The sequence below is a fragment of the Schizosaccharomyces pombe genome (assembly GCF_000002945.2).
Source record: "Schizosaccharomyces pombe strain 972h- genome assembly, chromosome: II".
Classification (NCBI taxonomy): Eukaryota; Fungi; Ascomycota; class Schizosaccharomycetes; order Schizosaccharomycetales; family Schizosaccharomycetaceae; genus Schizosaccharomyces; species Schizosaccharomyces pombe.
Genome location: NC_003423.3, coordinates 3,362,768 through 3,387,493, shown reverse-complemented (window position 1 = coordinate 3,387,493; position 24,726 = coordinate 3,362,768). Strand labels below are relative to the sequence as shown.

The 24,726-nt window shown below is 35.9% G+C and overlaps 11 protein-coding genes, 16 long non-coding RNA genes and 1 other non-coding gene across 28 annotated transcripts; 12 read left to right on the top strand and 16 right to left on the bottom strand.

Moving 5' to 3' along the window:
- Positions 1-49: 49 nt before the first annotated feature.
- Positions 50-1,692, top strand: dph1 (diphthamide biosynthesis protein Dph1). The gene is made up of 2 exons (NM_001022328.3): positions 50-380; positions 469-1,692. The coding sequence occupies exons 1-2, from the start codon at positions 177-179 to the stop codon at positions 1,573-1,575; spliced, it is 1,311 nt and encodes a 436-aa protein (NP_596409.1). The 5' UTR covers positions 50-176; the 3' UTR covers positions 1,576-1,692.
- Positions 111-357, bottom strand: SPOM_SPNCRNA.6106. Its single transcript, NR_195456.1, has one exon. It is a non-coding gene; the product is annotated as a non-coding RNA (long non-coding RNA).
- SPOM_SPNCRNA.6105 lies at positions 908-1,428 on the bottom strand. Its single transcript, NR_195455.1, has one exon. It is a non-coding gene; the product is annotated as a non-coding RNA (long non-coding RNA).
- SPOM_SPNCRNA.1596 lies at positions 1,662-2,287 on the bottom strand. Its single transcript, NR_150489.1, has one exon. It is a non-coding gene; the product is annotated as a non-coding RNA (long non-coding RNA).
- SPOM_SPBC3B8.06 (uncharacterized protein) lies at positions 2,002-4,228 on the top strand. The gene is made up of 2 exons (NM_001355813.2): positions 2,002-2,087; positions 2,237-4,228. The coding sequence occupies exon 2, from the start codon at positions 2,480-2,482 to the stop codon at positions 4,013-4,015; it is 1,536 nt and encodes a 511-aa protein (NP_001342718.1). The 5' UTR covers positions 2,002-2,087; positions 2,237-2,479; the 3' UTR covers positions 4,016-4,228.
- On the bottom strand, positions 2,863-3,139 carry SPOM_SPNCRNA.6104. Its single transcript, NR_195454.1, has one exon. It is a non-coding gene; the product is annotated as a non-coding RNA (long non-coding RNA).
- A 128-nt stretch (positions 4,229-4,356) lies between the features above and the next one.
- On the bottom strand, positions 4,357-6,282 carry dsd1 (dihydroceramide delta-4 desaturase). Its single transcript, NM_001022326.3, has one exon. It carries the CDS (start codon positions 5,630-5,632, stop codon positions 4,544-4,546), a length of 1,089 nt encoding a protein of 362 aa, NP_596407.1. The 5' UTR covers positions 5,633-6,282; the 3' UTR covers positions 4,357-4,543.
- Positions 4,907-5,585, top strand: SPOM_SPNCRNA.6103. The gene has a single exon (NR_195453.1). It is a non-coding gene; the product is annotated as a non-coding RNA (long non-coding RNA).
- Positions 6,283-6,352: 70 nt separating the features above from the next.
- Positions 6,353-8,182, top strand: SPOM_SPNCRNA.1595. The gene has a single exon (NR_150488.1). It is a non-coding gene; the product is annotated as a non-coding RNA (long non-coding RNA).
- On the bottom strand, positions 7,512-7,603 carry SPOM_SPNCRNA.115. The gene has a single exon (NR_150003.1). It is a non-coding gene; the product is annotated as a small non-coding RNA, expressed during late quiescence and late meiosis (non-coding RNA).
- A 589-nt stretch (positions 8,183-8,771) lies between the features above and the next one.
- SPOM_SPNCRNA.6102 lies at positions 8,772-9,107 on the bottom strand. Its single transcript, NR_195452.1, has one exon. It is a non-coding gene; the product is annotated as a non-coding RNA (long non-coding RNA).
- SPOM_SPBC3B8.08 (uncharacterized protein) lies at positions 8,923-9,785 on the top strand. The gene is made up of 2 exons (NM_001022325.3): positions 8,923-9,147; positions 9,311-9,785. Exons 1-2 carry the CDS (start codon positions 9,055-9,057, stop codon positions 9,677-9,679), a joined length of 462 nt encoding a protein of 153 aa, NP_596406.1. The 5' UTR covers positions 8,923-9,054; the 3' UTR covers positions 9,680-9,785.
- On the bottom strand, positions 9,111-9,935 carry SPOM_SPNCRNA.6101. The gene has a single exon (NR_195451.1). It is a non-coding gene; the product is annotated as a non-coding RNA (long non-coding RNA).
- A 190-nt stretch (positions 9,936-10,125) lies between these two features.
- Positions 10,126-12,035, top strand: utp3 (U3 snoRNP-associated protein Utp3). Its single transcript, NM_001022324.3, has one exon. The coding sequence runs from the start codon at positions 10,140-10,142 to the stop codon at positions 11,931-11,933; it is 1,794 nt and encodes a 597-aa protein (NP_596405.1). The 5' UTR covers positions 10,126-10,139; the 3' UTR covers positions 11,934-12,035.
- SPOM_SPNCRNA.6100 lies at positions 10,157-11,568 on the bottom strand. The gene has a single exon (NR_195450.1). It is a non-coding gene; the product is annotated as a non-coding RNA (long non-coding RNA).
- On the bottom strand, positions 11,942-14,192 carry nem1 (Nem1-Spo7 phosphatase complex catalytic subunit Nem1). Its single transcript, NM_001022323.3, has one exon. The coding sequence runs from the start codon at positions 14,027-14,029 to the stop codon at positions 12,599-12,601; it is 1,431 nt and encodes a 476-aa protein (NP_596404.1). The 5' UTR covers positions 14,030-14,192; the 3' UTR covers positions 11,942-12,598.
- SPOM_SPNCRNA.6099 lies at positions 12,404-12,797 on the top strand. Its single transcript, NR_195449.1, has one exon. It is a non-coding gene; the product is annotated as a non-coding RNA (long non-coding RNA).
- On the top strand, positions 13,177-14,005 carry SPOM_SPNCRNA.6098. The gene has a single exon (NR_195448.1). It is a non-coding gene; the product is annotated as a non-coding RNA (long non-coding RNA).
- A 243-nt stretch (positions 14,193-14,435) lies between the features above and the next one.
- SPOM_SPNCRNA.6097 lies at positions 14,436-14,937 on the top strand. Its single transcript, NR_195447.1, has one exon. It is a non-coding gene; the product is annotated as a non-coding RNA (long non-coding RNA).
- Positions 14,938-15,206: 269 nt separating this feature from the next.
- rrn6 (RNA polymerase I transcription factor subunit Rrn6) lies at positions 15,207-18,197 on the top strand. The gene has a single exon (NM_001022322.3). It carries the CDS (start codon positions 15,310-15,312, stop codon positions 17,914-17,916), a length of 2,607 nt encoding a protein of 868 aa, NP_596403.1. The 5' UTR covers positions 15,207-15,309; the 3' UTR covers positions 17,917-18,197.
- SPOM_SPNCRNA.6096 lies at positions 15,444-15,716 on the bottom strand. Its single transcript, NR_195446.1, has one exon. It is a non-coding gene; the product is annotated as a non-coding RNA (long non-coding RNA).
- Positions 17,049-17,381, bottom strand: SPOM_SPNCRNA.6095. The gene has a single exon (NR_195445.1). It is a non-coding gene; the product is annotated as a non-coding RNA (long non-coding RNA).
- SPOM_SPNCRNA.6094 lies at positions 17,387-19,313 on the bottom strand. The gene has a single exon (NR_195444.1). It is a non-coding gene; the product is annotated as a non-coding RNA (long non-coding RNA).
- irc3 (ATP-dependent DNA helicase Irc3) lies at positions 18,268-20,323 on the top strand (the record flags this gene model as incomplete). Its single annotated transcript, NM_001355812.2, has 6 exons — positions 18,268-18,453; positions 18,498-18,629; positions 18,687-18,979; positions 19,019-19,048; positions 19,097-19,248; positions 19,290-20,323. The coding sequence occupies exons 1-6, from the start codon at positions 18,274-18,276 to the stop codon at positions 20,321-20,323; spliced, it is 1,821 nt and encodes a 606-aa protein (NP_001342751.1). The 5' UTR covers positions 18,268-18,273.
- On the bottom strand, positions 20,322-21,804 carry pus4 (tRNA pseudouridine synthase; the record flags this gene model as incomplete). The annotated part of the gene is made up of 2 exons (NM_001022320.2): positions 20,322-21,496; positions 21,600-21,804. The coding sequence occupies 2 exons, from the start codon at positions 21,802-21,804 to the stop codon at positions 20,478-20,480; spliced, it is 1,224 nt and encodes a 407-aa protein (NP_596400.1). The 3' UTR covers positions 20,322-20,477.
- A 21-nt stretch (positions 21,805-21,825) lies between these two features.
- On the bottom strand, positions 21,826-22,229 carry SPOM_SPNCRNA.6093. Its single transcript, NR_195443.1, has one exon. It is a non-coding gene; the product is annotated as a non-coding RNA (long non-coding RNA).
- Positions 21,850-22,784, top strand: rpl502 (60S ribosomal protein L5). The gene has a single exon (NM_001022319.3). It carries the CDS (start codon positions 21,864-21,866, stop codon positions 22,746-22,748), a length of 885 nt encoding a protein of 294 aa, NP_596399.1. The 5' UTR covers positions 21,850-21,863; the 3' UTR covers positions 22,749-22,784.
- A 194-nt stretch (positions 22,785-22,978) lies between these two features.
- Positions 22,979-24,650, bottom strand: srp1 (pre-mRNA-splicing factor srp1). Its single transcript, NM_001022318.3, has 3 exons — positions 24,525-24,650; positions 24,422-24,478; positions 22,979-24,372 (listed from the first exon to the last, which is right to left on the bottom strand). The coding sequence occupies exons 1-3, from the start codon at positions 24,608-24,610 to the stop codon at positions 23,688-23,690; spliced, it is 828 nt and encodes a 275-aa protein (NP_596398.1). The 5' UTR covers positions 24,611-24,650; the 3' UTR covers positions 22,979-23,687.
- Between the last annotated feature and the right edge of the window lie 76 nt (positions 24,651-24,726).

Below are 24,726 nucleotides of genomic sequence, written 5' to 3'. Positions count from 1 at the left end.
ATGCTTTTTTACTTAGTAAATTATTTGGGATCCTATTGTATTTTAATTTAACAAACAAGCAATTTGCAGGGAAAAAGGATTTTTGGCATTCTATCAATTTAAATACATACATAGCATTGGTTACTTCTTGGGATTTCAAAGGGTTTTAGTAATAGACTTTATAATTTTAAAACACAATGGCGGAAGTGAAAAAATCAATTCCAAAACGTCGTTTTGTTGGCAAAAAAAATAGGAAGGAAAATAATTTGGATGGTTCTAATAGAGATGTTGAAAATGCTGCTCTCGTCACTATTAACTCCAAGAGGAGCGCTGGACGAGTAGCTACTCAAATCCCAGAGGATATATTAAACGATAAAGCAATTAATGAAGCTATAAAATTGGTAAGCTGCTTTTATTAGAGAAAGATGCCGTAAATTAGTTTCTTCTTTTCTCAAAAACATCAAAGCTTGGTCAGCTAACCTTTAATAGTTACCGCAAAATTACAATTTTGAAATTCACAAAACCATTTGGCATATTCGCTTACGAAAAGCAAAACGTGTTGCCTTGCAACTTCCCGAGGGGCTATTGATGTTTGGTTGTATATTGTCTGATATTTTTGAACAATTTTGCCAGGTCGAGACAATTGTGATGGGCGACGTTACATACGGTGCGTGTTGTATTGACGATTTTACAGCTAGGGCACTCGATTGCGATTTTTTAGTACACTATGGTCATTCTTGTCTTATACCTGTTGATCAAACGCCCATAAAGGTGCTATATGTTTTCGTGGATATAAAGATAGATTTGCAACATGTCGTATCATCTTTAAAACATAATCTACCCTCCAATTCTAGGTTAGCTTTGGTTGGAACTATCCAATTTGTTGGATCTCTCAACTCTATAAAAGACGCTTTGCAAATACAGGATGAAGACGGAAAGGGAGGTTTTTACGTTGTTATTCCACAAGCAAAGCCATTATCTCCTGGAGAGGCGTTGGGATGTACATCTCCCTATATTGAAAAAGGATCTGTAGATGCATTAATTTACATTGGTGACGGAAGATTCCATTTGGAATCTGTCATGATTGCTAATCCTGATTTGCCCGCATACCGCTATGATCCTTACTCACATAAGCTCTCTATTGAATCTTATGCTCATGAAGAAATGAAATCTATTCGGTATTCCGCCGTTGAGAAAGCTCGTACCGCTAAAAAGTTCGGTCTAATTCAAGGTACACTGGGTCGACAGGGGTCTCCTAAGGTACTCGAAAATTTAAAGAATACTTTAAGGAAAAATAATAAAGATTTCGTTTGCGTTTTAATGTCAGAAATTTTTCCTAGTAGATTGGGTCAATTCTCTGATATTGACGCGTGGATTCAGGTCGCTTGTCCAAGGCTTTCCATAGATTGGGGCTATGCATTTCCCGCTCCATTGTTGACACCATATGAAGCATCTGCTGCTTTTAATGTTGTTCCTTGGAAGGAAGTTTATCCTATGGACTTTTACGCTACCAATTCATTAGGTAATTGGACTCCAAATAATCCCGAAAATCGACCTCTGCCAAATCGCAAAAAAACCGGACCCGTTTCTTCTTAACGCTACTTGCCATTAATGGCACTAATACTTGTTATTTTTTAACCCTTATATTGTTCTTTATAGGTTTATTAAAATACCAATAGAATTCTCATCTGATAAATACAATATGTATTACATAAACTACTGCTTTAATATATTTATATTTAAACTATGCACCGGCAGGCGCGTCCCTCATTTTAAGGAAATTTATAAGTAACCAGCCCTACATGTTGTAAAGTAACGATTGAATGTGTCCAGCATACCCCCCTGTTCCATGGCGGTTATAAAATCAACACAAGCAATGCGAAATTTTTTTCTTGTTATGTTGTTCTAACTTTTTTTATGTGAGTAGTTCTAGTAGCTGCAGATAGGTTCAGGATGCTTAGCCAAGTAAGCCAATAGGAATGTTCTTGATCGTTATCACTCCGTCACCGTCCGATTCAGCTTAAACACTCCCATAACCCATTCTCAAAGTGAATCCCTTTTTCTCCCTTCTAATAGTGTTGTTATATATACTTATATATAATAAAAAGGTAGGTTAATAGCATCATATTACAAGTTAACACATTTTGATGAGAGAATTTCATGCTATGATACCGGAGCGGATATGTCTGCGCAAAAATCACTCCACTTGATTTGCATATATATCGATGATGGCAGAAGTGTTATTAACTCTTTTTAGATTCTAAAAGTTCCAATTGAAGCCAGAAGTGAACTAACTAATAGTTCATGCGTTTGATGCTTTAAGGAACTCAGTTTTCAGGGTTTAATTTATAAATATAAAAGAAAAAGGAATAAAGTAGAGCTGCTAACCCAACTCGGTTTTCCCTTTTATTTGATTTGAACAAATTTTTTTCTTCCAAAATTAATTTTGGCACCAATTAGTTAACTTTTTTCTGAACATTTTGCAAAAAAAAGCGAAAAAATGGATGGAATGCACATGAATTCCACGGGAGATAATCCCATCGAAATTGATTTCGAAAATTATGCAAATCACATGAACAAATTTCTTATGGCTCATATCATTTGCATGATAATTGCTTATGTATTTATCCTTCCTGCTGGAATTGTACTCGCTATGGCGAAAAGTAAAGCACATATACCCGTACAAATTGTATATGTTATTTTGACCCTTATTGGGTATATTTTTGCTCATATAAGTCATCACAAAGCATCGCCTGAAAATTATTACAAAGGAAATATTCATCGACCTGTAGGACGATTTTTCATGTGGATTACTTTCTTGATAGCAATAGTAGGCATTACAACTTCTATATTAAAGAAACGAATGTTGAAGGAGTACCAACCTGCTGCCGAGGCTCCAGGTGCGATGGAGGATCCTGAGCAAGCCCTTCAAAGAAATAGTTTAGATGACGGTGCACCTTTATTACCAAGAGAGGGTAATTCTTCTGATGAATATCTTCCACCTCAATCATCCCGTCGCGACGTATCATCTGAAAAACCATCAATCCCAAGTATCTCCTTCATAAATATTAGGTCATGGCGTACAATTCCTAAAAAATGGTGTGTCCTCCAGGTTCTTCGTTATTTCCATAGAATTTTAGGTCACTTATGGTTATATGTTGGCTTTTTTGAAAGCTGTACAGGAATTGTTTTGTTAGCTGGAATTTTTAAAGGACAACATATTTTCAATGGTTTGGCTCATTGGATTAAGGGCGCCATATTTCTTTGGTACGGCATCTTGTCCTTTGGTGAATATTTAGGTGCTTTCTCCGAGTACGGTTGGGCTTGGAATGTTGTTCCCAAGCAACTTTCTGAAAAAAGATTTGCTAAGTATGTACCCACTAAAGAAATGGTAGAGTCATTTTTGCTCTTTGCTTATGGTGTCTCAAATGTTTGGCTGGAGCATTTGGGAAATACTGATGGAAAATGGAATCATCACGATTTGCAACATGCATCATTAGCATTCATGCTTTGGTGGGCCGGTCTGTGTGGTATTCTTGTAGAATCTAAAGTTGTCCACCGGTTGTTAAATGCTACTTTATCAGCTACACTTGGTCAGCGTCGCTCTGAAGATTCAGAGCATTCGGAGAATGGCTTACCCTCATACAATGTGTTTCCTGCTCTTACAGTATTTTTCACCGGTATTATGATGTCTGCACATGACCAAACCAATCATGTCTCGACCGTCATTCATGTCCTATGGGGAAGATTATTAGCTGCGGCAGCTATAGCACGTATCTGTACATATATTATGCTATACTTGAAACCTCCCTCCTCTCCCTGGCCTACTCGTCCACCTACTGAAATAATTACCAGTTTCTGTCTTATTTGTGGTGGTGCTATGTTTATGGCTTCATCTTATGATGTTGTCAACAAAATTCGCTTGAACGAAATGTCACCAATGCTTATTATGAACATCTCTGTCGCGTTTACTTGTATTGTTATGGGGCTCGAAGTAATGTTCCTAATACTCAAAGGTTATGCTAGTTCAAGATAACTTTTTTGGTTCTAAATAGATTATTTTAAAGCAATGGCTAATGAAGTACTTTATTGGTCATTTGTGTTTGTTATTTTTTTTGGTTTTTTTTAGAATTCTTATTTTTTAGATTTCTGTTTGACTGTTGCGTTAGGTATAAGTTTTTTAATACTTTCTATAATAATATATGCCAGCTACTTTAACTTACAAGATAAAGAAATTTGGTTTTTGTCGTAATTTTGCTAACGTTTTTATTTTTTCGTTTTTATGTGTTTTAGAACATTACCGTTTGCATAGCCAAAGTAATTTATTACATATGAATAATGAAGCAATTAAAAAAAAATTTGACAGCAATAGTATTTAATAGAAAAGTAGTGATCAATTATTAAAAATATTAAGTGAAACACGCCTCAAGTGATTAAGTTAATTTTCAATCTGTGCAGTCGAATTAGATGAATAAGTAGCACCACTACGCTGAACGAAAAAAATAAATCAAAAATGAAGAAGTAGAATTTAAATGAAATAACCGAAACCCAATCATCATCATATTTATGAAACATGAAGGTGCATTGATTTAGTTGGAATATCAGCATGTTTTTGCTTACGCTTAACTCGGCACCACATACCAACATTTGAATCAGTGATGAATTGATAAATGATACCGCACCAACTCTTACAGTCAGGAATGTTGTCATAAAACTCAGGAGCTAATTCGCGCACTTTGCCAATGCGAGTCCATGCAACATAGGGAAAGTCGTGATGTTCAATATGATAACCAGCATTATAAACAAAGAAGTTGAGAGGTCCGTAATAACTAAAGGTCTCCAAAGGTGTTTCCTTACCAGGACCGGAGGCAATAAGACGGGTGCGGGTCATGTTGTAATGTTCACTTAAGAAATGACCAGCAGTTGGATGCAAGCTACCGGCTAAGAAAGAACTCATAAAGAAATAGGCTAATGCTCTCCATCCAACATATCGCACAACTAAATAATCGAAGGAAAACTGAACGATAATATTCCAAAAGTGCATTAAAGTGAAAGGAAGACGGCGAACAACAAGGGGACGGAATGCGTAGAATAAAAGCTGGAAAGTGCAAAAAAATGCCTTTCCAAGCACATTATCAAATAAAATAAGTTCGGCACGAGTGGGCAAATCAGTGTCCATACCATCAACACCTTGATAGGCATGATGTTCCATATGATAGGGCCGAAAGCTTGCAGCAAAAGGAGCACCTACAGGTAAATTAGCAAACAAACAATAAGCACGATTGTAAAGAGTTTTTTTAAAACCAAGGTTGTGACTCAACTCGTGAATGGCTAAAAAGAGATTTTGGTTGCAAAAGGCACCAATAAAGTAGGCAGTTAAAAAGAATTTCCAACTCAGTAGTGAACTTTGTGAAAGCAAGTAAGCACATGTGAATTGGAGAGACACCACGCCGAGAACAATCCACTTGGTCAAAGGTTCATAACCATTGAGAGAGGCGATCTCAGGATGGGCCTTCAAAATAGCAGCACGACGACTTTTATGAGGCTCTTCCGTGTATGTCCAGTAAAATTGATGAACATCTTCACTATCAGCATTCCAAGACTCTTCTGCTGGAGGTGGAACAGCGGTAGTTGTAGCAGTTGATTCGGCCATGTTTCGTTTCTAAAGAGATGCTTAACGAAAAATGAAACAATGCAAGTAATTATGTTTTATAAAAGACACAACAACAAGAAACTTAACAAAGTATTATTGAGGGTTCTAAACCAGATGTATCAACAACTTGTTCTAACAAACAAAAAAATATATATAATCTGGTTAGATTGATATGTTAAATCTAGTCACCGAGAGCTTTATGTAAATTTCAAAAAGCTCACGTATAGAACTAGGGAAACAATAGCTATTGAAAGATACTTGGCTATTCAGGATAGAGGAAGAGGCCAAGTAATATACAGCACACAAGTTTCGGAAAGTGACAAGGAGCTGGGCTCGTAAACAAATCTCAGGAATAACGCAATTTAGGCGAGTGGCTGAAAGATGAAAAGCGGCAACGTTTCGTAAACCTTGTAATAAACGGATAACAAAGCAAGGACAGTTAAGCTAGCTACGAACTAAGGCGCAATTGGACTTGTTCAAACACTAGGCAAAAAACCGTAAAGAAAAGACAAGCTTAAAGAGAAGAACAATAAGTCTATGAAAGGAAATTCTATTTAGCTGACAAATTCGATTGGCACAGAAAAATCAGCTTAATCTCTGTAGAATTCCAAACAATGCGTTGCTTTTCAATACAGCTAGTGGTGTATGTTGAAAAAAAAAGCGGGTCAATTAGTTGGGTGCAATTAAGTACTTAACACACACGAAATTTTGCTTCCTTACGCAACTGTTGCAAAATCCGAATAGGGTAGTAGAAAGACAGAACGAAGCAAATTTTTTCGGCAAATGCTTAGAATTCACTTCAAAGGCAACGTTTGTTACGATCCTCTACGTTAGGTTGGCAAAAAGGTGGATTGCGTTCTTGGCGATGTATGTATGACCGACTGGTTATACAATAACTTCTCCAACGAAATGATTTGCACTACAACTAACGGTATCGGCAAATTCAAACAATTTTTTGCTTCTATCTCTTTTGGTAGTTAAGCTCGTTAACCAATGCCTTAACAGCTAACTCGTATATATAAGACCACTCATTCTTTTTAAAGCAAAGAAGCGTGTACCAGACGACGGAAGGGGCGGCAAAGCTTTCACTTTAAGTGACAAAAAGCTACATCATGCTAACGGTTTAAAATACTCATGTTGGAAAGAAGTGGACACAATCATATGGTTCCGCGCATACCGAATGTAAAAGATGTGGGTGTGGCACACTAGTGAGGTCGATATCGGATCCCCCCACAAGGTACGAAAAAGGGTATCATGGGTAAAGCAAAGGTAGATGGAGATGGTTAGCTAGACTAAGACTTAGGAGTTAATGAGGTGGGGGAAATGAGTACTACGGGGGGGGAAGAGGTAATGTTGGGTATGTAAGTAAAGAATAATAGTAATAGTGGCTATGGAAAGTAATACAACATATACGGTGAGATGGGATGAACTGAATGAATTAGTATAAATTAAATGAACTTTAGTGAAGTTACATGAGACGGAATATAGTAAATAAAAAAAAAATAAAATAAAATAAATTTTGAAAATAAATAAATAAATTAAACTATGATGAATACATTTGTTTCCTAAAAAATATCTATTAATTTATTTATTTACATTTTACAAAGGAAGCATTGGAAAATACGAATGGTGAGAAATATGTTTAAAAGAAAAGCTTTCCATTTGAATACTTATTAGTACGAAAACGAAGTTAATGGAAAATAATAAATATAAAAAAAAAAAAAAAAAAAAAAGAATAATAACAATTTTCCTCAACTTTGCACAAGTTGTATGTATAATATACAAAGAAGTTTGGTCCGAATACCCATCATCTAAATAGCTTCTTAATAATCCCGTTCTATGCCATCTCCCCTTGACTGTCGAGATTTTCTTTTGTTTATTCTTTTTTCAATCAAGTTTTTATCTTATCGCTAGTCTTTGTACACAAGTTTTTCCTTCGCATCTGCAGTAAGCAGGAACGGAAAGGAAAAAGGGGTAAGGAACAATTAGGGTTGCTTTGAAATTTCAATGCTCAAATTCCAACATGCCGTACGGGAAATGATCGGGAAAACTTTCCGCTTTTTTAGCAATTTCAAAAGTAAAATTTACTACTTGTAACATATACGTATTGAAATTCCGCCAAACCTTCGTTACCATTTGTCTAGCCTCCGAAATCAGTAAACAAGGCAAACCGTCTATGTTCCTTAGTAAATAAAAAAAAACTGTCGCTTTGTAATATTCTTTTGTTCATTGGGTAAAGCATTTGGGGGTCTATGTATCTAAAAAGAGTTAAATTAATCTATAAAACAATTGCTTGGTTGAAAAAAACATGATTGTATTTCTCTAAATTTACGAAAAAGTTTACCTTTTTTGTCAATCCGCTAAATTTACCAACCTTATGATATTAATATGAAAACGAAACCTGAAGCGGGTTTCCAATAAACCTATCTTTTTGAGATGATTGTTATTTGCACCGACTATGAAATAAATAAACACCATCATCTATTATGCTAATTTGTGCAACATACTTAATTAACAAGTACTCTACTTAATTTAAATCATCATGAGAGAAAGTAGCAACTTGATGAATAATTTTATGTAATTATTTTGTTTTTTATTCCTATTAATATTTTGGTATTTGATGTAATCAATTCAGCTCGAATATATATTATTTTATTTTATTTTTATTATATCATCTAATTAACAATAAATATATTTCATCGAATTTTCTTACGAAGCTCGTTCATTGTTTCATTTTTTTTTTTCTTTTTTCTTTTTTTTTTTAAATTATTTGTGACGTTAGTCTGTTACACTAATACCCGTGACTTTAGAAAAAATGAGTTATAGAGGAATTATTAGATACATTATTACATCGTGTTTCGGAGAATTACAGCAAACCCCCATTAATGGTGCTCTTACTAACATTCACAGCTTTCATTCGAAAACGCATTTTTGTTTTGCCATTAACTTTTATACTAAAAAAATAGGGTAAAAGTTAGAACAAGTGAAATAAAATCAAGTGAGAAAAGGGATTATATTAAATAAAGGAAAGATTTAGACTTTAAAAAATAAAAAAATTGTATGGGTTCCATATATCGTTTTTTTTAATTAATTTACCCTAGTTTTTCAAATCATTGTACTGTAGCAGCGATTAGTACTTGCACACACCATTAAAGAAATCAAAAGTTCAGTTTTCAAACTCCAAAACTTTCAGTGCAGCGTTTTTTTTTATATAACTCTGTTTATTATATATACATAAATTTTTTGTCTTTCTTTAGTTCTTCGATTCAACCTACGCTCATAGTCTCTTTACAGACAACCTACAGCATTTTCGTCAAAACTAAAATTTTCTAACAAGTAGGGAAATAACTCAGAACATAAAATATACAAACACTTCTTATTTTTGTATAAATCGGTTCTATAACACTACTGTCTTTAGAAAAATGTTAACACAAGACGAGGTCTCCGCTCAACTGGGTCAATATATGCTCCGCGGCTATACTCTCTTGGATACCATTTGTCCGAAATGTGAAAAGGTAATTAATTTTGTATTTAGTCGTTGTTTAAACTTCAGGTGAATACAATGGCAAACGGAATGATATTAAGGAAGTCAGTTTTCTTTTCTCAAAATGCTTTTGCTACCTTGGTTTTTAAAACAAAACCAATTTTACTATTACCCTTTTTCTAACACTATTCTAGGTACCTATGATGCGACTTCGTGACAACCCTATGTTTTGTGTTTCATGTATAAACGACCTAAAGGAATCTGATGCCTCTGAACATGTAACAGTCGCTGAATCTGCTCCAAAGATAGCTTCCTTACCTATATCTAAAACAAATGATGCGGAAAGATCACAGCAAACAACAAAGGCGCCAGTTATGGAAAGAACTGAATCAAGCCATCAAGCCACTTTAAGCGTCTACTCGAGGCTTATTTCAGAGTTGGAAAGTCAGCTTGACGATCGTCTTCCTCTACCACACAATACTGAATTCCTTGACGTATCATTACAAAGAATTGAACGTATTTTAAATTTGATTTCACTTGCAAAATCGCTAATGTCGTCTTAGGTGTTTTTGTAAACAATTACAAGTCATCTATAATTACAGGGTAATTGACTTCGGTGAATATCAATTATTTAAAAGAAATACGAGATTTGCAAACGAGTTAAGTCCTTTAAGTCTGTTTCAATAAACCGCATAACTTCAAAACAACTGGCAACTATGACATTAGGAGAGTTTGTCAACATGAACCATGCATCTCACATAATTGTGTGCATCGAAAATTATACATGTAATGATTTTAAAAGAATTTGATATGTAAATACTTATTCTTGGAAAGAAAACACCTCTAATTAACTTTCTTATGTACGGAGAAGTCCATGAAAATAATAGTGTGGAATAATGAGTTGCTTTATTTTTAACAAAATTAAGTTTTTATTGCGTTAAATTCGCAAATAAAACTTGCCTACCCCTTTAGTGGCTCCTCGTAACTAAAAAGAATTTTTATATTTGTCAACTGCATATCAGTATGGCTAGAAAGAAGTCGAGAAGCTCTTCTACTCGGAAAGGTTCTTCTTTAAAGGTACCAGAAATAAAGGAGAAAGAAAAGATAAACGCAATCAATACATACGAAGATGTTGCTAATTCAGAAGATGAATTCTATAACGCACAGGATAAAATTTTGTTTGATGCTGACAACGGCGAGCAAGCAGACGAATTAGAATTAAGTGATGAAGAACTTGTGGCTTTAGAAAGTTCTAGCGATGAGGAAGATGGGAACGCCGAGGAGAATTTATCAGAAAATGAAGAGCTCTCGGGCAAAAAGAAAGACGCTGTTAATGAGGAAGAGTTATATGATAATAAAGGTTGGGGTCGCTCTGCAAAATCATATTACGGTGGGGATGATTATGACAATGAAGACTACTCTGAGGAGGACGATGAATTTGACGCACGAATGGAAGAGCAAGAAGCGTTGCGTTTACAACGTAAACGTCTTGAAAAAGTCAGCGAAACTGATGCTATTGATGATATTAGTCAATGGGCTGATAACAGTGACCTAAAATCTATAAAACAGGATTCCTCTGCTGCTGCAATTGAAGAACTTGTTCAGCAAATTTCACCTGATCTCCCTCGTACAGAGCTTTTAAAGATTCTAGAAGCTAAACATCCTGAATTTCAATTATTTTTAGATGAATTAAATCAATTGAAACCCCAGTTAAATGAAATTAAGGAGAAACTTAAGACTTATCCATCTTCTCAGCTACTTCAAGCTCAATGCACCGCTCTGAGTACTTACATCAGTTTTCTAACATTCTACTTTGCCCTCTTGAAAGATGGAGAGGAAGATTTAAAAAATCATCCTATTATGGTTGACCTTGTTCGTTGCAAACAGACGTGGGAGTCTTATTGTGGGTTAGATGAAGTATTGACTCCAACTTCTCTCGAGGAAGATGGAAAAACTATCGAGCTTCACGAAAAGATAGCATCGGCATCTGACATTGGTGCGTCCGAAGATGAAGAAGATGTTGATATGCACGAATCAATCAGCGATAATGAAAATGAGGGCATTAAGGATATTCCAGTAGCTGAAGATGATGATATTACTTTGAAATTTCGAGCCGCTAAATCTAAAATTAATACTAATATTAAAAATCTCGATGACTATGGTGAAGGCAACAGATTGGACGATGTTGATGCTGAAGACAAGATTGCTAGGAAACGCTCTTTAAAGTTTTATGCTAATCAAATTGACCAAAAGGCAGCTAAGCGTTCCAGAGCGGTACTGGAGTTATCAGGTGATTTGGACATGCCATACAAAGAACGAAGATTTGAACGCCAGCAGCGATTGATGAGAGAAGCTGCAGCCAGGGGTCGAAATCAGGATGCTGGTGCTGATCTTGATGATGAAGATCCGGAATCAATGGGCATACCTGCAAATGTCGATCGTGAAGTTGAAGATCAAGATGATTTGGATTATTACGAGTCTCTCGATAAAAAATCAAAGATGGCTAAAAAGCTCCGTAAAGAAAATCACGATCTCGAACGTGATTTAATAAGAGCTTCAAGGCACCCAGAACTAATTGAATTAGGTGAAGGTGATAAGCGTGGAATTACTTTAGACATTGCTAAAAATAGAGGATTAACTCCCCGTCGACCTAAAGAAAATAGAAATCCTCGACTTAAAAAGCGTATGCGCTACGAAAAAGCTAAGAAGAAATTAGCCAGCAAAAAGGCTATTTACAAGGGCGCACCACAGGGCGGCTATGCTGGTGAGCAGACTGGTATTAAAGCTGGTTTAGTTAAAAGTATTAAACTTCAATAGAAGTGGTGGTTGGTATTGATTCAACTATTAATTCTGCATATATTAGGTTTTTTGAATTTTCGTGTTATTAGATACATATAATAATAATGTGGTTTTGGGTTATGTTATTTGCTAGAACAATGTCGTTAGCCTAGTGATATGATTTTAAAATGCTAAAAGTCTATGTAATCTGGTTTATAATCATTAAATCATTTATAATCCTTTGCCCATCCTGATTAAGTAAGTTGATTGTAATAACAGATTGAAAAGTAAAAAAAAAAGAATCAACACTTAAATAGAATAAACATGTTTATTAAAAGCTTGATTTAGAAAGAAATTTCATAAGTAAGTTGCCTTCGTAATTGCTGCGAACATCAGTGCAGAAACTAATCTTTCTTAAAACATGCGTTTAGTTTATTAGAAAGAATTTCTTACGATTAGGCTTACATTAATTGACATATTATCAGCAAAAAGAAACAAAAATTATTTAACTGGAATGGCCCAAATGCGGTCTAGGAAATATCCAAAAGGTACCCTTTTGAGGTTATAACAAAGAAGTTTGATGATGAGAAAGGAAAGGCACCCAAGATGTTAATGCAGTAGAAAAAGTTATTTTAGACCATCGTTACTGGTGATAAATAACGAGTAAATTACTCACGAAAAAAAAAAGGAATCATGAAAAGCACTTATTTTGCGAGACGAAGCCCCAAAAGATCTCGCACATCATGAACATATTGCAGTGCATGAAGAAAAGAAAGTAAGTTTAGTAAATCAACGTCAGAGGGGTCGCTAATCCAACCTTCAATAGGTATGGCATTTTCTTTATGAGCATTGTAACTGGCTGGAGAATTATCAATTATCATGATCCGTGAAAGATGAATATTACAAATGGAAATATCTTTAACGAAAGAACTATCGACAAGTGCACAGTGTTGACGGTAGTATCGTTTAGCAAATATTTTTTTATCACGCTCCAAATAATCAATTATTGGATCAGCATATGGCTGGACAGATGCTGTGAACAAAATAAGGCGAAACCATTGACTCACATTTGATAAAAAGTAGTCAAGATGAGGCCTTTTGTGAATATAGTAAAGGATTGGATGTTCACCAGGCACATGTACTTCAATTGGCTGTCCAGAAGTCGTTCGACTACCACGAGACACGGAATGGATAAGTGTTTCATCCAAATCTAATACAAGGGTCTTTCTCGGTAACTTGCTATTCAACAAAGGCCTCGGTATTTTGTCCGCACACAGAGTAATGTTTCTAATACGGAGACGGGAAGAAGAAGGAGATTTAAGAGGATCATTAACTATCGTAAAGGAGGAAGGCAGCTTAGAAATATTGTCATTAGCAGGCGGGGAAAACTGAGTTGATTGAGGTTGATGCGAATGTCCTGAACGATTGGAATTTGCTTTTCCCATTAGGGAGACCTCTTTGGGTTTCATAGGAGAAACACACACATCTTCTTCTGAATTCAATGAATTTGAAAAAGAATTGAAAGAAATTTCTTCTTCTGCAATAGAGGGCTGAAAACGAACATGATTTCCATTAGAAGAACTGCTATAAGAATTAGAAGATCTATGTCGTTTGAAAGATGAATAGGCAGGATCCTGGTGAGAGGATGGGTAAGAATAAGAAGAATAAAACCTAGGACGGCGGACACTTGGCTGAGGGGGAAGCATCTCTCGGCGTTTATACGATAATAATACAGGAAAAAAGACAAACCGGCATAGACCCCAAAAAAAACTTGCAAGGGTAAACTCTTTCTCTTCATTCAAAAAGTGGTACAAAAATACACGAGCGGAATGAACGAAAAACGTATAAATTCGTTTCAGGAACACACGAATCCAGTAGACGACAACACGCATAATGTTGGCATGCTTCGGTTTTTCATTCCTTGTAGGAACTTCCTTTTCCGTCGGTTTTGATGACAAACTGCTAAGGCTGGACGCCGAATAAGACGATCTACGACGATTATAATGCCTCAAAGTAGCTGATGAAGCTCGCCCCCGAGCATTAGCAAGTTTTTCTTTGTCAGCTTCATCGTCGTCTAAAGGAGTGGCAAGGATTGCTTTATTAATTTCATCTGATAGCCTAGCAATCGAATTCATTACAATTATTTTCTCTCTGCTGCGATTGCAAAGAATTAAAAAATTCACCAAAAGAAGCGATGCATACAAAGTATACAACGACCAAGCAGAGTCCTTTTAGTAAAAAAGAGTAATTAATTAAATATGTGTTAGTTAGACCTAAAATATGTGGGAAAACAAAGCCAGAATCACACGGTGGTACGATGCACAATATATATAATGATGAACTACAACCCAAATAATAACATTTTCATAAGACGTAATGCTTAAGAAGATATATCAAAACTACCTTAAAGTAACAAATTTAAATGTAAACAATACGGTGTAAATATTTATTAAGTTCGTAAAATGAAAGTTCATTGCAGAAGCTTTCATTTTTTTTAACTAATAAACTTTACTTGTATGGGTTTCTGTGCAAGAAAAATTAATTTTCATTTTATTAAAAGTCTAAATATTTGTAGAAGCTAGCTTAATTGCCATTCTTTTAATCAACGTTTTGCTAGAATGTAAGTCGCCGAGCGGTCTTTTTAGGTTTCTTGACATTACTTGAAAGATGCTTTTAAGTCTAAATATATTTAATGGTACGTTAAAATGTATCAAGCTCCTTTAGACGTTGCATACAATAAATTACTTACAAATAACAGGCTGAACTAACTTATTGACTTTACAAAATTATAAACATATCGATAAAATTGGTTAAGCGGACACTAAAGAGAATTCAAAACACTTGCTAATCTGAATATTGCACTCTTCCTCAGGTATCAGCACCTCCTTACGTATTTTTTATGAAAAGGGAAAACTGGGCTAATGCAACATTCGTAAACCAATTTATCTATTGCTAAATCATTCCAAAATCGTAAGCGTTTGCATTTCATTGTAAAGGAGATTGTTTTGTTGCTGTGTTAATCTACATGTAATTGATAGCAGCTTAGAGACTTCGGAGAAGAACTCCTCTCCTACTTGAACACTGTCTTATGACTAATTTAAGTATTACTTTTAAACTTCATCTTTTTCTAGTAAAGAGAAATTCTCAGTTAACATAAATCAATAAATTGTTCAATTGAAAGCATGTAGTCGGTAGGAGTTATATTTTATATAATTATATAATGGTTTAAAGATAGCACTTTAAATATATTATAGTATAACAATAAAGTCAAGTTCTTAACTATAGGTGAAATTACTCCAGCATTGCTTCCTTGAAACACTGATTACTTGCTTTGTCGCTAGGTTGCTCTTGTATTGTCGTTAGATGTGTTTTTGTAAACACAATTCAATCTAATTTTATTTTTCTAATTATCTTCATGTCAACATGGCCTATTGATGCAATTAGTAAAAAACCTAGTGTAAGTTTGGATTATGGAATTATAGGGGCGTGTCAACTTTTAAATCCATCTGGCTATCACAGAGCGGAGAAGGTTGAAAATAATGAATGGACTTTTGCTAGGTATGACTCCTATACGGGCGTCGAGCTTGTTGACTTGGACAAAAGATGGGATATCTTATCTTTAAATCCAAACTACAAACTCCCTAAATTAACTGAGCTTCCTGCTGAGGCCACCAATTCCACGCGTAAAGCGACTAGTAGTTCATTTGGTTTAAGTGTTTGCAGATATGTTCCGCGAAATTTATTTTCTACACTAGCGAAAGAGTCTCAATTAGCTTCTTCTGCTGAGTCTATATATAATCCACATATTTTAAATACTTTTTGCTTGGGTAAAACAGCGCCATCAGATAAAAACAGATACACCACAACTGAATGTCTTGCTTGTAGCAAGATTAGCAATGAAACTGCGGAAAATCTCCTCTTTTTATGCCTCTCGTCTCCATGGATTTTTCGTGCATCTCCGACATTACAAAATACTGCAACTTTTGAAGAATTCCCATTTTACTTGAATGTATCGGCTTTTGAGTTTGCTGAGGATCCAATATGGAAATTCTCACAACCAGTGAGACAATTGGTTTTCTCTAATGGAGAACCAAGTTTGCTCTTCGCATTATCGTCTTGTGAGTTGGTTATATTCCAGGTAACTTATGATTTAATGTTCTTAGATGAGCCAAATACACCTGGATGCTTGTCCGCTATACCTCTGCGTTTTTTGTACGCAGATGATGTTTATAATTCTGACTCGTTTGCTAACGTGTCTGTCCATCCCACCGATAATTCATTTTTTTTAACAACTTCATCATCTGGTAGATGGACCATCTGGCAATTCTTAGATGATGGGTACAGGGAATGCTTCGGTAGTTCTTTCAAAGAGTCTTTGCAACAAGCATTATGTTCTGCACCAACAAGTTCCATTGCTTATCACGAAGAAGAAATAAATCCCGATAATACAATATATAGAGCTAAATGGGAAGAGTATTTTGGCGGTGTCATTTTGCATAATGCTTTTTTTATTCTTCATGTGTCTCTTGGGGAGGTACCTGATTTCCATCTTTTATTCCACTGCAGTTCAGATGTTAGGATTCTACAAGTGGTAAATGAATCTATGCCTATTAAATCTGAGTTTTTCATTTTAACTACCGAGTCCGTCTTGTGGATGGATATTCAACATCCTCAGAAGCCGCTACTTGAATGGAAACATAATAGAAAATTAGATCCTACTTTGAAAATTACGGTTACCGCTACTTTTTCTCAAAACATCTATGTCTCTGTTTATTCTCAAATGAATGGTGTTGTCCAACAAATTCATTTTTCAAAAGACAGAGCTCTACCTGTATCAGGTAGTCATCCATTTCTATTATTAAATGAGGTTCAGGTTCCCATAAGATCCCTCATTATACAACCTTGTTATTTTTTTGAGTCATCTGAATTTGACAGACAAGGTCCTTTTGATTCACCTTTTTGGTCTGCAATAATTGATAAGGCTGACGGATCTCTTTCCTTACATATTCTTTGCGAAAAAAGTTCTCTTAAAATATATAATTTAGAGGAGCTTACTGGTTCTAGCCAAGTTGCTATGAAATTTAAAACTATCACCCCTTCTGTAAACACTAGTGAAGATGATTCGGCAAATGATCAAGAAATAATAAGCACTCCGAATTCCGATTTTCAACAATTATCACTGTCACGGTTATACCATGTTTTGTGCTCTAATAGGAACAAAAAGAATACTATCACCCTTGATGAATTCGCTAGCAAAGTTCCGGATTTTGTAGAAGCTTTTGATTCTATCAATCACGATGTTATAATAACTTTGAGTGAGTTATATGACGGATTTCCTTTGAAAGGAACCTTTACTAATGTAGCTGAGATCATAAGTCATTTAGAAGGTACAGAACTATCATTTTATTTTCCTTATATGTTTGGTATTAACTACAACAATGCTTCTTTCTTTTATACTTCCGTGGACTCAATTGCTAGTTTAATACACAGGCGCTGGGAATCTAATACTGATAAGTCTGTCGAAATTCCTTGCTTTCAGTCTTCTCAAAGAAGATCTATAAAAAATGTTATTCACTATTTATTTCTTTCTTCTATAGGAGTCTCCAGGGAAAAAATATTTGATCCATCATTGTCTCGAAAGGAAATCGATTCAACCGACTTGCTTACATTTATCAAACCTTTTTATGATACGGAAGGCCTGGAGCTGAATGAAGATGTTAGAAATATTTTGGAGAATTGGGAGATTGGAAAGATATCTTCAACTTATGTCATTGGTGATAGCGCTGTCGAAACGGAGGATCCATCATCTAGCCAATTTAGTGATTTCTACATTTCACAACAGCAGTCTTCTGTACTTCCCTCAAGCCAAATTGCGACAGTCTTTTCTCAAGAAGATGTTCCTAATTTTTCATCGCTATACTCGGAGAGTTCTAGCCAAACTATCCCAATAATGTCACAAGTCGTTAGTGGCAAATATGGTTCTCGTCCTTCCAAAAAGAAAAAGAAAAGAAGCGGATTTTAAATCCACCCGTATTTATTTATCTGTAAGTGATTTGTTTACAACTTGGGGAATAATTTGCTTGAGTTATTGATACTATACCAATGCTTGGACATAAGGTTGGTAGTAAATTATTTGCATATATTATGAAATTGCTAAAATTTAAAATTTTTTTTTCTATAATGTTTATAGAACTTTCAAATTTTATATCTTAGTTAGCCTTTGTAAGTCAATAAAAGTAAGTAATAATTAATTGTCTGCATGTCATGCTAATTTATGCTCTGACAAATTATTTTAACTAAGCCATTTTATGCCCTTATCCATTGCTGTATTCTATAGTTATAAAATTATTTTTGTGTCAGAGATTATCTTGCCGTAGACATGCTACTAAACGCATGTTGCAAAAAGAATTTGTGGCCAAGAAATGGTTCAACTATATTTAGAAGATTTGCTCTTAAACTTCGTCCTTATCAAGAAGAATGCCTCAGTGCCTGCTTAAACGCTTTTGATGAAGGTAAACGTCGAATTGCTGTTTCATTAGCTACAGGCTCTGGTAAAACGGTATTACTGTTCTACTACTGACTGCAATATTAACACGTCTAAAGGCATTGTTTCCCCACTTTATAAAATATGCACCTACTTTAAGGCCAAACTCTGAGCAATGTCTAATTTTGGTTCACAGAAAGGAGTTAGCTTTACAGGCCCTCAAGCATTGCCGAGAAAGCCTTCCGAATAAGGTACCGTTCTTTTTCCAAATAGATTCCACGCTGTTTCGTTTACTAACTTTGCCATAGTCTATTGAGATTGATATGGGCAATCAGTGTGCATCCGGACTGGCTGATGTTACCGTTGCGTCAGTTTTTTCTTTAAAAAATGAAAGACTACTTAAATATAATCCTCTCAATTTTAAACTTTTAATTTTTGATGAAGTTCACCATATGGCGTCTCCTTCGTACTTACGAATCCTTGAGCATTTTGGCGCAGAATCGGAAAAATCGAAAGTGAATGTGATAGGACTTACTGCGACTCTTTTCAGAGCAGACGGAAAAGGGTTGGCTTGTGGCCTAGATGAGATTGTTTATCACAGGTAATGCTAACAGTAGAACGTTCAAATGCTAATAAATAGACATTTCGTGGACATGATCAAAGATAACTGGTAAGTGTGTCATATTTATAGGTACTCTTCCTAACTCCCAATGTTAAGGCTTGTTGAACCAAAAGTCATAAACATAAAGTGGTCTACAGATCTTGTGTTAGCTGATTCGTCTAGCTTCTTGGACCAAGAGAAGTTAAAAAAGGAGGCACAATCAGAAAAGGCAATATTCGAAATTCCAAGAGCTTGGCTCGAACATGCTAGTAAGCTGAATATAGTTATCTCTATATTAATTTCCTTTTAGGTAACCGCTCATCTACATTGGTGTTTTGCATAAATGTAGAGCATTCATTAAAAGTTTGTAATGCATTTCGAAAATTAGGTATTGATGCCCGAGCTTTGTTTGGGGAAACTAATGATTCGGAACGTGAAACTTTAATCCAAGATTTCCGAAAAAAGAAATTTCCTGTCCTTGTTAATTGCATGGTGTTGACTGAAGGGACCGATATTCCTAATATTGATTGTTTAATGATCGCTCGGCCTACAAGTTCTCCAAATTTACTTACACAGATGATTGGTAGGGGATTGCGATTGCATGAGGGAAAAAGAGATTGTCTAATATTAGATTTTTGTGATTCTTTAAGAAGAGTCAGTCTACATGTTGACCCTACTTTAGCTGGTCTTTCCCCCGATGAAGTTGAAAACTTTTATAATAAATCAAAGAATTCCCTTGCGAACCCTGATTATGATCCTAAAATTTATGGATTACAATCTGTTTTGTGGTACAGCAAATTACGGAAGTTGATAGAAATGATGGATAACATTAAAAACAAAGATAGGAGCATTTTCAATTTATCTACTAATGCTTGGGTTGCTGTCGGTATGGGTCGATATGTCTTGAGCTTTTTACAAAAGGTGTTGATAATTGATACAAATTTTGAAGATGGGACACATAAGATATCTGAATATACGAAAGAGAAATTAGGGACTCGAGTGTATAATCGAAAACGTATTGTATCCGATCGCATACCTTCCTTGAAATTCGCGATAAGGGCAGCGGAAACATACATTTCCAATTTGAAAACACCTCGTTCTCTTATTAGTCGTAAAGCAGTGTGGAGAATGAGACCCGCGTCTGTTAGACAAATAAACTTCTTGAAAAAATCAAATTTAAAACTAGATGAAAAACTCTTGACAGCAGGTGTTGCAGCTGATATGATTACTAAAGTAATTTATGGAGGAAAAGGTCGACAAGTTAGAACAGATAAGCTACAAAGTTATCTGAAACACGACGCAAATTTAAAGCGTATTACTACATTGAAGGAATTAAAGGGTTGATGGTTTCAGTGTTCTTCATAAAAATCGTTTTCTTCACTGTACCAGTGATAATATTTGCTTGGAGTGGAAAAGAAATGTCTATTATATGCTTTTAAAGAAAATATGAATGTCCTTATCTAAAAAGTATATTACTGGTATATATATTAAGACTGCTTCAGCTTGTTTCGTCTCCTTTCAGGTCGATTTTGAACGCTGCTGCGAGTTTTTCCTCCCAGCCTGGAGCTGAAAATTCTGAAAAATCAAAGCAGTTTTCATCGTCTAGTGCAAAAGACCCCTGTTTCAATCTCACAAGATCGACCATGTGTGCTTCACTATTTACTTGTCGGCCCAAATCATGAATTAAAGAGCGAACGTAGAAACCAGAAGAAACCGTCATATCAAGGACTGCAATTGGCCCTATTGCAGGTCGTGATCCTCGCGCTAAATCAGTGACTTCAAACTTTCGTTTTTTAGGGTTTGTGACAGTTTGATCTTTGGCTACATCTGTAACAGAATTGGTAGTGGGACTCTTCGCGTTTATTTTTTCATCACCATCTTGGGGATTGATGTCTTGCTCTGTCTTTGCAAGTAAATCATGACGTTCGGCACCTCCCTCAATAGGTCTTAAAAGTTCCTCACTTTCAATTGCCTCCTTTGAAGCAAATTCATCCGGATCCGTGTAGGTGTGTTCTTCCTTCGGAATAAAATCTTTTAAAATTAATTCTTCGCAATGCATAGATCGTGCTTTGATACTTTCAGGTAAAGGAATTCCTTCGCGTGCATACTCATATAGTCTCTTACCTTGAATATGCAGAGCAGAGTAAAGAGGAGGTAACTGAGAGATGTCACCTCGAAAAGCGTCTAAACCAGATAATATTTCCTCTTTAGTAGGGATGTGTACAGCAATCTTAATTATTTTTCCAGCAGAATCATAGGTATCTGTCGAGCAGCCAAACAGGGCTGTCGCTCGGTAAGTTTTCATACATGAAAGTAATGATGAAAGTTGCTTTGTTCCTGTACCCAATCCCACTACCAAAACTCCAGAAGCAAGAGGGTCTAAGGTACCTCCATGTCCAATCTTTATATCTGGTAGTCTGTTTGATTTTCTTCGTCTTCGATTACGATCGTTAGGGTGTGGAGGAGCAGGCCGAAAATATTGAGCTAGCTCACTGTTTGAAATTATTTTTTTTAATTCTGTCAGTTAGGATCATTTTAGTTTGCACAACAATTATTGCAAGTAATTGAATATTAATGGTAATTTAAAAGAAAAATACAAAAAACTCCCTAAATAACTTACCATTTAAGCATTGAGCAGAGGTTCTACCAGAAGGCTTATTTATGGCTATTAATCCACCTTTCATATCTAAGCATAAATCAGCGACGAAAAGGGCGTAAAACAAGATTTCATTTTCTTCATTTGCTTTAGCAGTAAACTTCGTTATCCTTTGAAATACTACCCTTGTGAAAAATAGGGTAGGGTTATAAGTATTTGTGACTGTCATAAATACTTAAGATCCAAAATTACTTAGGAATAATATCATACTTTTGTCCGTTTACCGACATGCCCTTTATCAAAGCAGTCAAGAGCAGCCCTTACTTTTCACGTTATCAGACGAAATATCGTCGTCGTCGTGAGGGTAAAACCGATTATTACGCTCGTAAGCGTTTGATTGCCCAGGCCAAGAACAAATACAATGCTCCCAAGTACCGTTTGGTCGTTCGTTTCTCCAATCGTTTCGTCACATGCCAAATAGTTTCTTCCAGAGTAAACGGTGACTATGTTCTTGCTCACGCTCACTCTTCTGAGCTTCCTCGTTACGGTATCAAATGGGGTTTGGCCAACTGGACTGCCGCCTACGCTACCGGTCTTTTGGTCGCTCGTCGTGCTCTTGCTAAGGTTGGCCTTGCTGATAAGTATGAGGGTGTTACTGAACCTGAGGGTGAGTTCGAGCTCACTGAGGCTATTGAGGATGGTCCTCGCCCCTTCAAGGTTTTCTTGGATGTTGGTTTGAAGCGTACTTCTACCGGTTCCCGTGTCTTTGGTGCAATGAAGGGTGCTTCTGATGGTGGTTTGTTTATTCCCCACTCTCCCAACCGTTTCCCTGGTTTCGATATTGAAACTGAGGAATTGGATGATGAGACTCTCCGTAAGTATATCTATGGTGGTCATGTTGCTGAATACATGGAGATGCTTATTGATGATGATGAAGAGCGTTATCAAAAGCAATTCTCTGGCTTGATTGCTGATGGTATTGAGAGCGATCAACTTGAGGACATCTATGCCGAGGCTTATGCCAAAATCCGTGAGGATCCTTCTTTCCAGAAGTCTGGTAAGGATGCTGCTGCTTTCAAGGCTGAGTCTCTTAAGTATACTCAAAGGAAGCTTACTGCTGAAGAACGCAAAGAGCGTTTCAACGCCAAGGTTATTGAGGCCGGTCGTGCTTAAAAAGGGTGCTTAATAAAAAATTGACATTGAAGAAAATTTTTATTTTTGGCGTAGCTTTGTTGTATATTCTTGTTTTGTTTTTTTTAGTTATGATTTATAAACGTAAAGTAATAACGGTTTTTTGCTAAAAAACTTCATGAATTTGATATATAGTTAAAAATTGTCTATGCGATTTTGGTGTCCAAACTAAAAGTAAAATATTAACACACATGTATGTTGAAAAAGTTGTATTCAACAGTAATACCTTGGAAACAAAGGCTGCTGGTAATAAAAAGCTCTGAAATTAGAAGTGCGAACAACAAAGTTGAAATATGATATTAAAATGGCATAAATAAATAAATAGATAGTTTTATTACAAAAATTTTTAACTCAAACTAGTGAACTGTCAAAATTATAGTCTACAAAATCCAGAAGTCAAAAAGTATTTTCATAGTAATTGCAAAAGCTAAATATATTTTGAGCACACTGTTGTGCCCTTAAAGAAGGAAACAAGCGACCATCATACCATAATTCAAACAAGCGTTTGGCAGTAGCATACCGCTAAATAAATAAATGCAAAGGAACATTCATGGTATCAATTTTTGCGGCATCACACAATTGATGTGAGAAAGAAAGCTTATATTGTGAGATAAACCTACGGCATAAAAGTTCAAGCAACAGCGAGAGAAGAAATTGGATTCTAAATCATCTGTTCAGAGCAAAATCTGCCACGAATCAGCACAGTCAAAAGTGGAAATTGTTGAGCTTTTTCTTCGGTTTTATTTTCTAAAAAAAAATAAAGCGCCCTGAAAAAAAAAGGACAGATTTACACAAACATGACATTTCAGAGTTTTAGCCGGATAAACGACATTAACTGTGTTACGGAATTTTGGAACAAAAGTAAAGGAATATAGACAATTTTTAAAACATGAAAACCTTTTTTTAATTAAGTACAAAAGTTTATTGAGACTCTGTAGTAGTAGGGTTGGATTCTGGTTGCTCTGAAGCAGCTGACACTTCGGGTTGGGCTTGTTCTGGTTGCTCTTGTGAGACATTTGAGTTCTCTTCCTTAGGAGGCTCTTGCTTACTTTCGTTTTGACCGACTGGTTCAAGATTATTAACTTCCTCGTTACCATTAGAGTTAGGTGCAGATTGTTGTTCAACTTCAGTGCCAGATTTTTCGTTAGACTCAGAGATTTTTGTGTCACCATTATCAACATTCGTTTCAGTTTCATTCTCTACTGGGCTCTTTTGAGGTGCAAAAGAGACTGGTGAAGGTGAACGATGGTTCCGTTTAGGAGAACGACGATCATAATCGGGAGACCGACTACGTCCATCAGGACTACGACTACGCGAACGATAACGAGGGCTCATTGATCTTCTATCAGATCGTTCATCATTATAAGGGGAACGAGATCGGGCTTCGTGCGGACTAGGTGACCTTGAACGTAGCCGTCCAGAATCTCCGTGAACACGACCTCCTCGTTCGCGTCTTCCACCACGTTTGGAGCCAGGGCCTGACGGAGGTGGTTGCTTGGCCCATTCTACACGAAGAACACCGCCACCTCTTTCGAGACGACGTCCGTGCACTTCATAATACGCATCTTCAGCATCACGGGAATCTTCGTACTCAACGAATGCAAAACTATCCAATAAGACGGTTAAAATCTTTACTTAGAAAGCCATTTACTTACGGTCTTGAAGTTCGAGTTCTAGGGATTGGGATGTCGCAACGTATTAAAGGCCCAAAACTAAATGAATAAATTAGCTATTTAAAGTGCATGAAAAACAACTTACGGCTCAAATTCATAAGCAAGCTCACGAGCACGCATTCCATCTCGAAATCCTGTCACATAAAGGGTACGAAGGCTTCTGCGACTCATTTTTTTCTTAAGAAGACGTTTTTTGCTCCAAAATTCGGTGTAAGTGGAAGGAGGAATGGAAATCCAATAGCGAATAGCACGGTGTGGCTAACGAATTTAGTAAAAATCACTCGTGC

Coding starts and splice junctions, on each gene's coding strand:
- dph1 (NM_001022328.3), top strand. CDS start 177: ATGGCGGAAGTGAAAAAATCAATTCCAAAACGTCGTTTTGTTGGCAAA. Junction 381..468: donor TTAATGAAGCTATAAAATTG/GTAAGCTGCTTT, acceptor AACCTTTAATAG/TTACCGCAAAATTACAATTT.
- SPOM_SPBC3B8.06 (NM_001355813.2), top strand. CDS start 2,480: ATGGATGGAATGCACATGAATTCCACGGGAGATAATCCCATCGAAATT.
- dsd1 (NM_001022326.3), bottom strand. CDS start 5,632: ATGGCCGAATCAACTGCTACAACTACCGCTGTTCCACCTCCAGCAGAA.
- SPOM_SPBC3B8.08 (NM_001022325.3), top strand. CDS start 9,055: ATGTTAACACAAGACGAGGTCTCCGCTCAACTGGGTCAATATATGCTC. Junction 9,148..9,310: donor TTTGTCCGAAATGTGAAAAG/GTAATTAATTTT, acceptor ACACTATTCTAG/GTACCTATGATGCGACTTCG.
- utp3 (NM_001022324.3), top strand. CDS start 10,140: ATGGCTAGAAAGAAGTCGAGAAGCTCTTCTACTCGGAAAGGTTCTTCT.
- nem1 (NM_001022323.3), bottom strand. CDS start 14,029: ATGAATTCGATTGCTAGGCTATCAGATGAAATTAATAAAGCAATCCTT.
- rrn6 (NM_001022322.3), top strand. CDS start 15,310: ATGTCAACATGGCCTATTGATGCAATTAGTAAAAAACCTAGTGTAAGT.
- rpl502 (NM_001022319.3), top strand. CDS start 21,864: ATGCCCTTTATCAAAGCAGTCAAGAGCAGCCCTTACTTTTCACGTTAT.
- srp1 (NM_001022318.3), bottom strand. CDS start 24,610: ATGAGTCGCAGAAGCCTTCGTACCCTTTATGTGACAGGATTTCGAGAT. Junction 24,479..24,524: donor CTTGCTTATGAATTTGAGCC/GTAAGTTGTTTT, acceptor TTATTCATTTAG/TTTTGGGCCTTTAATACGTT. Junction 24,373..24,421: donor AGAACTCGAACTTCAAGACC/GTAAGTAAATGG, acceptor CTTATTGGATAG/TTTTGCATTCGTTGAGTACG.